This window comes from Carya illinoinensis, chromosome 2 (genome assembly GCF_018687715.1).
Source record: "Carya illinoinensis cultivar Pawnee chromosome 2, C.illinoinensisPawnee_v1, whole genome shotgun sequence".
In the NCBI taxonomy this organism is placed as follows: domain Eukaryota; kingdom Viridiplantae; phylum Streptophyta; class Magnoliopsida; order Fagales; family Juglandaceae; genus Carya; species Carya illinoinensis.
In genome coordinates, this window is record NC_056753.1 from 22,962,911 (window position 1) to 22,970,494 (window position 7,584).

General features: G+C 40.3%; 1 protein-coding gene across 1 annotated transcript; it reads left to right on the forward strand.

Moving 5' to 3' along the window:
- The first annotated feature begins 300 nt into the window (after window positions 1-300).
- On the forward strand, window positions 301-6,074 carry LOC122300382 (importin subunit alpha-1-like). Its single transcript, XM_043110989.1, has 11 exons — window positions 301-749; window positions 1,014-1,110; window positions 1,208-1,299; window positions 1,401-1,532; window positions 1,811-1,996; window positions 2,084-2,247; window positions 2,346-2,424; window positions 4,561-4,689; window positions 4,887-5,014; window positions 5,098-5,478; window positions 5,589-6,074. The coding sequence occupies exons 1-10, from the start codon at window positions 537-539 to the stop codon at window positions 5,474-5,476; spliced, it is 1,599 nt and encodes a 532-aa protein (XP_042966923.1). The 5' UTR covers window positions 301-536; the 3' UTR covers window positions 5,477-5,478; window positions 5,589-6,074.
- Window positions 6,075-7,584: the final 1,510 nt, after the last annotated feature.

Consider the following 7,584-nt stretch of genomic DNA (forward strand, 5'->3'; position numbering starts at 1 on the left):
TGGCTACTTTTTGGCCACAGTTATATGGAAGATGTTATTGGTGGTGCATATGGATAGAGATGAATGGGTAAAGTTTTGAAACTCGCAAAAAAACAATAGACGAGATGAAAACTTTATTTCCTTCTTACTTTATTCTATTGGTCGATTACAATATATATGATTTTCTTGTATCTCTCAACACTCGTGCATAAGTGTTACTTTTGTATATATCCCAAATACGTAAACTTTGCCTATTTTAATAAAAATTTTAGAAAAAAATTATTTTTAAACCATGTTTAAAACAAAAAATTTGTTAATGTAACAGAAGGTCGTTTAAAATCAAGCGAAAAAAGCCCTCCACAAAACACCCGCCTCCAAACCCTCTTCCACTGGCTTTCTCCCTCTCTTCCCAGGTCTCTCTAGTCTCTAGGGTTTTTCTTCCTCCATTCCACTCTGTTTCGCACTGCACACAATCAATTGTGTGCGCGGTACTTGATTGTGTGCGCGGTACTACCGCTAGGTTTTTGTTGAAATCTGACACCGAGAAGCTAGCAACCATGTCGTTGAGGCCGAATGAGAGAACCGAGGTCCGCCGGAACCGTTACAAGGTGGCCGTGGACGCCGATGAGGGACGCCGTAGACGGGAGGACAACATGGTCGAGATCCGCAAGAGCAAACGCGAGGAGAGCTTGCAGAAGAAGCGCCGCGAAGGCCTCCAGGCCCACCAGTCCTTCTCTTCCTCTCTCCACGCCTCTAACGTCGAGAAAAAGGTACGGTAAATGCATTTATCAATTTCCGTATATTCGTGCGGTGCGAATTAGGGTTCTGAATGTTAATTGTTCGCTTATTTTTAGGTCTTAGTCCTTGCTCTTGCTTTCTGTTTAATATATTTGGTTTGCCGATTTCTTTTCATCGAAGGATGCGTGATTAGGGGTTTTATTTGTCTGGGCAATGGTATATCGGTGAGTTTCGGCAGTGATGATCGAGTATTAGTATGTTGATGGTTTGTAACTGATTGATTGATTCTGATACAGTTGGAAAGTCTTCCTTCGATGGTTGCTGGGGTTTGGTCCGATGATAGTAATTTGCAGCTAGAGGCTACCACTCAGTTTCGGAAGCTCCTTTCAATTGGTATTTTCTCGTATGGTATTTTAATCTTGTTAGATTTTCTATGTTTTCTGTTTGCATTTAAGTAAAGAGTGAGTGTGATCGATTATTTCAAATACAGAGAGAAACCCTCCAATTGAGGAAGTTATTCAATCTGGGGTTGTTCCTCGGTTTGTTGAGTTTCTTGTCAGGGAGGACTTTCCTCAACTTCAGGTTTTTCATTCAAGTCTTCCCTACCTTCTTCTGCAGATATGTACATCTATTATATTTGTGTTTTTTATTTAATTTTTTCCTTTTCGTGGTTTGTTGTGTAGTTTGAGGCTGCTTGGGCTCTAACGAACATAGCATCAGGAACTTCGGAGAACACGAAGGTGGTGATTGAGCATGGTGCAGTTCCAATCTTTGTCAAGCTACTGGGTTCCCCGAGTGATGATGTTCGGGAGCAGGTATATATTGGAGCGAAATGGATTTGACCCTATTTTGCAGGCAGAATAATGCCATTCTAAGGCATCTACACCACACACCATCTCCATGGAATAATTTGATTTGTAAGATTCAAATCTTAAAATTTATCTTCCAAATCAAATTATGCAATGTGGATGGTGTGTGGTGTAGAGGCCTTATCATAGAGTTATTCTTGCAAGAATAGGTTAAAAAATGCTGAGGGGAAAAAAATTACTATGGTCATATCTGCTCTTTCTGAACCTTTATATTGTCACTGTAGGCTGTGTGGGCATTAGGAAATGTTGCTGGGGATTCCCCTAGATGTCGTGATCTTGTCCTCGGCCATGGAGCCTTGCTTCCATTGTTGGGGCAGTTGAATGAGCATGCAAAGCTTTCAATGCTAAGAAATGCCACATGGACTCTATCTAACTTCTGTAGGGGCAAGCCACAACCTCTCTTTGATCAGGTGGTTTTTTAGTTTATTTTTTTGCCTCCGCGTAGCCTCTCTGCCATCGTGTTTTGGGTCTTTGTAACCTGGATCTTCGATGGGTAGGTGAGGCCAGCACTTCCTGCTCTTGAGCGTCTCATCCATTCAAATGATGAGGAAGTTTTGACAGATGCCTGCTGGGCTCTTTCATATCTTTCTGATGGTACAAACGACAAAATCCAAGATGTGATTGAGGCAGGTGTCTGTGCCCGACTTATTCAGCTCCTTCTGTGAGTATATTGGACATAATTGATCTACATGTATGGTCTCGTTTCCAATTTTATGGAATATATGCCAAGTAATCTGAAGCATATGCATGTTGTTTCAGACATCCATCGCCCTCAGTGCTCATCCCTGCCCTTCGCACAGTTGGAAATATTGTGACAGGAGATGATATTCAGACGCAGGTAAGAGCTCTTCAATTCGGTTTATTAACTTTAAACATATATGCCAGCATTTTGTGTGGGTTATATTCATTTGTGATTGTGTGGAAAGTGAATTCCTGCATTTCATTATGCTCAATTTAATTGCACAAGGATATATATTGAACTAAAGCTAATTTAATATTGAATATATATTGAACTAAAGCTAATTTAATATATATTCAACTAAGGCTAATACTCCTGAGTGAGCTCTGGTGACTAGAGGGGGGAAAGAAGTTGTCTGTGGGCTTTTCCCTTTGAAGAAATTGTATAAAGAAAATCTTTCTGTACACCCACCTGTCAAGTTGAGTAGGGAGAACAAGCAGTGCCTTGAGAATGGGGAAGTGGAGTGTCCGCCAATAGGAGAAACTCAACTTCAATTAGGAGAGAAGATCAATGATTGGGGAAGGATCTTACTGTGTGAACCTCTGAATTTTGTCTCTAGCGGGTCCAAGAAGTTAGATCATTTGAAGCAAATGCCCCTAAATTGGGTACCAATGTACCATGGAAATTAAAAACTTCCAACACACGTTGCCTTGATGAGTTAGGGGAACTTGATAGTATTGAAGTATGGGCAATTTTGTGTGATGAGGAGAAAGCAAAAAAGATTTGGTGTCTGGTTTGGTGTCTTCTAATAGATCTTTACTTATCAGGAAGACTTGAAAACATTTGCAAACTAAAAACATTAAATGATAGATTGCAATATAAAAATATTACTTATAAAAAAAATATATAAAAATATTGCCTCTACTCTTTTTCGCCAACATGTGCTTTGAATATCTATTTTGAGATTTTAGGTATGAAGCTCACTGATTTCATAAATCTGTCAAGTGCAAGTTAAATTATTAACTGAACATTTTATTTGAACTTATAAAAAAAAGTAGTTATTGAACTTTTAAGCCTCTAACTGCGGGATGCCACGACCTCTCTGAATACATGTTAAAGCCTTTTAAATATAAGTTTTGAATATATTTTCTTTTGAGTAATTGTTGTGTGGGTACACTACATATTTGCCTGGATGTATATTTTAAGTGGACCTTTACTTGTTTAACATTGTTTTAAAGGAGCTGCTAGAGACACAAAGGGATCTCACACGCTGATGTAATTCACTAGCAAGAAGCCACGTTACACTTTGTTTTTTCTTCTTTCTTTTTTCTCCCCCCCCCCCCCGGGTGCCTCTCTCCTCCCATTTCCCTCACCCATTCCCTCACCGGCACTATCTGCCCACCCAGGGTGGTTCTCCAGCCACTAGACAACGGCAGTCGGCCACACAATCTGGGACCGCCCCAGCCACACCGCGATCGTGCCTCTTCCCCTCCCCTTTCCCTCATTGGCGATGTTTGCCCCCCCCAAAAAAAAAAAGCCGTTGGCCGCAAGTCGCGGCTACCCAACCACCAAAGCTCACCGCGACCACACTCCAGGCACGCAAGCCACGACCACACATTCCCATATCCCCTCTGGTGCAAGCCGCAACCATACTCTAGAGGCAACGGCAGCTGCTTCTATCCACCCTGAGGTGGTCTTCGACCATCATGGCAACCGCAGGGAGGGGTGAGATAGAGGGAAGGGGAGGGGAGAGGCACGGGGAGATCACGGTGAGAAAGGAGGAAAAAAAAAAAAAGCACGTGGCACACTACTAGTGTGCCACATCAATGTGTGGGATCCCCTTATGGGATTCCTTGTGTCTATAGTGTTTTCCTTGTTTTAAAATGAGTTTTGAATGGTTATTGTTGTAATTCTTTAGCATTATTGGAAAAATACCTCAGAAAAATGTTTTACATGGGACAAACAGGAGTCCTCACTCAATATTTGGATCTAATTTTTGAAAGCTCCTAGAACATGTGAATGAGTTGAGGTAATACTTTATCATCATATTGTCCAATTCAACCAAACCTGCAGTACAGATGCCAGGCCTTATGATAAGGAAAATGGAAGAACTCTACATGAATGATTGTTCCCCACACACACACACACACAAACACCCAAAAAAAAAAAAAAGAAAAAAGAAAAAAGGGTTGATTGACGATTGTTACTTTCCCTGTGATTGTATCTCTTTTGTTTTATTATTTATTATTATTTTTTTTTGTTCTGTGGATTTTGATGGGTCACATGCTTTCTCAGTTTATAATCACCCATGGTGCACTGCCATGTCTTCTGAGCCTTTTAACCCACAATCATAAAAAAAGCATCAAGAAAGAAGCCTGTTGGACTATCTCAAACATTACAGCTGGAAACAGGGAGCAAATACAGGTAAGTCTTACTGAGTATATGTCAGCTTGTTCGTATAAGAAATCATTGTCTTAACACTAGATGTGGATAAAGAAATTAGGTTCCTCATTATTTTCTAAGAATCTTATATAGGTTCCTCGCTAAAGAAATTATTTTGCAGAGGTATAGGTTATTTAATTATTTGAAAATAATGTTAAGTCAAGTTTGAAATGATGCAGGCTGTTGTTGATGCTAGTTTAATTAGCCCCTTGGTCACTCTGCTTCAAAATGCTGAGTTTGATATAAAGAAAGAGGCAGCTTGGGCAATTTCAAATGCTACTTCAGGCGGTACTCATGATCAAATTAAGTAGGACCTTGTACTTTCTTCTCTTATTCCCCTTTATTCATCTGTTTATGGGTACATATTGTGACTAACAATTATTTTTATAGGTACTTGGTGAGTCAAGGGTGTGTAAAACCCTTGTGCGATCTTCTTGTATGCCCGGATGCAAGGATTGTCACTGTCTGTTTAGAAGGGTTAGAGAACATTCTGAGGGTTGGGGAAGCAGATAAGGGTTTAGGCAACACTGGAGAGGTTAACTTATATGCCCAGATGATAGATGACGCGGAGGGGTTAGAGAAAATTGAAAATCTTCAGAGTCATGACAACAATGAGATCTATGAAAAGGCAGTCAAACTTCTCGAAACATATTGGTTGGAGGATGAGGACGAGGACGAGACATTACCTTCAGGTGATGATTCCCAGCCTGGCTTTGGCTTTGGTGGGAATGAGGTTAAAGTTCCATCAGGGGGATTCAACTTCAGCTGAAGGTAAGCTTTAACTAAATAAAGAGGAGAGAGGATAGCACAGATATAGAAATCATGAGAGATAACCTTATTTCACATTTTTATTACTCATTTGCTTCACAAAAAAATTGCAGGGATTAGAGTTGGATGAAGAAGTTCGTGGTGGGGATGGCAAGGTATATGTTGGGTGAGGTCAGGGCATCTTTCAGTGTCTCATTTGAGTCAAGTCTGGTCATTTGTTTGTTGAGGTCCAAAACGTGCCAATGTGGGTCAGTTATACCTTCATGTCCAAATAATGTGGGACTAGGCGGGTTTAATTGTGCCGCAATGGCATACATAATCAGTTGTTCTAGGGGTTTTCACCTGGCACCATGGAAGGCTGCAACATCAGCATTGTTGCATAAGCAGCACCCCAACGGATATGGTTTTCTTGGATGCGTCTTCAGTCATATCGTTAACAACTAGTTTGGATTTGTTTTGTTGTGTTGGGTGGATATATTTTTGCTGTATGCTGAAAGAAAGGAAGAGACTTAAATGTTATTTTTTTGTGGTAATAATCTTTTTAACGATTTTTGTACCAAAGTTTATGTTTGGTAATCTATTGTGGAAGTAGAATACTATCATGTGGTTAGATAAGTCACATGTGAACCACCAAAGTGGTGGCCTTGGCAAAGGCTAGGGGATCGTTCTAAGGTTAGGAGATCGTTGTTCTCTCCTTTGTCCAAGGTCACATGTTCGAAACAGTTTGCTTTAGTAAAACGTGTAAACCAAAGTTCTGGAAGCTTTTGCTTACTTTGGTGGGGTTGCAATGACTGGTTGCCCCTTCTTGGGGTCAATAGCTATGGCTCAATCTGAACATGCCATAGTGAGTGGGTACTTGTAACCTTTACGGTCACGCTTAGTTGGGCAAAGTTACATTAGCCGCCTCTTTTCACTATTTTACGAAGAAAAAAATGTCACAAATCATAAGTGAGACATTACATGCAAGTTTGCCAAATGTAACTATCAAAAGTTGATTAAGCATGACATGAAGTGATTCAAGTCGTTTGATTGCATATATATAAGGGTAACAGGTAACTCTCGAATCATTTGATTGCACATTCTTAAATTAGTATCTCTCACTTGTTACTGATTTAAGTATTAGAGTTGTCACAGACACATAGTACCACCTACATAGCGGCTTACAGGTTAATGATCACGTTCGGTGGTGGAACATGTCCTTTAGAGTGGCGTCATCTGTGAGATTCTGTAACCTTTGAATTCAATTTTTCATTGGACGTCAATGTAGTTCCCTCATGCTGAATGTGACATGTTCTCAAGCAACTCGTGAGCTGGAAATATTGCCTACCGATATGAAAACACAATTAGCAACGACAGAGGAGAAGTTGAAGATAGCGTTAGACGCTATGGAAAACTTGGGGAAAGAGAATGAAGAGTTGAAACACCGCAACCTCAAGCTTAGTGATGCTACCATGCCCAACCACAACGAGTAAGTGGAAGGAGAGGTGCATAGCAACAGAAGATTGAATGCGGAGGATGTAGAAAAGAAAAACAACCTTTACCACAAAGGAATGGTCCTTTTCTCTCTAGGAGAATAAGGTGATAGTATTCTTGTATCATTTGTGATACAAGGGTTGGCGTTTACTTAGGTTTACCTTGAGTACTACAGTATTCATGGAAGAGGATGAATTATCAAGGAGATGGGAGAGTTTCCATCTCACTAAAGGTGAGACAGAAATTATAGAGGTGATGGGGGATGAGCTGGTGAAGAGTAAGGTCTGAGGGGAGAACTTTTTTATTGCTCTTCTGGTTGCAGAAAAAAGTGTTAACCAAGAAGCATTTAGATCAACAATGTCTAAAGTGTGGAAACTAGAGGGTTGGGTGGTCTTTAAGGAAGTGGGGGATAACATATTTCTTATTGAATTTCAGCACCAACAAGATAAAGACAAGGCTATGAAGGGGAGGCCCTGGTTTTTTGATAGAATTTTAATGACAATTCAACATTTTGATGGGAATGTTGCTGCTCAAGACATATCATTCTCTACTGAACCCTTTTGGGTGCAAGTCCATAAAGTTCCATTCGTTGTTATGAATTGTGATATAGGTCAGAGAATTGGTAGGAAATTTGGT

Excerpts from the sequence above, each read along its gene's own strand:
- LOC122300382 (XM_043110989.1), top strand. The coding sequence starts at position 537 with ATGTCGTTGAGGCCGAATGAGAGAACCGAGGTCCGCCGGAACCGTTAC. Across the intron at positions 1,111-1,207 it reads TCGGAAGCTCCTTTCAATTG|AGAGAAACCCTCCAATTGAG; the intron begins GTATTTTCTCGT and ends TTTCAAATACAG. Across the intron at positions 1,533-1,810 it reads GTGATGATGTTCGGGAGCAG|GCTGTGTGGGCATTAGGAAA; the intron begins GTATATATTGGA and ends TTGTCACTGTAG.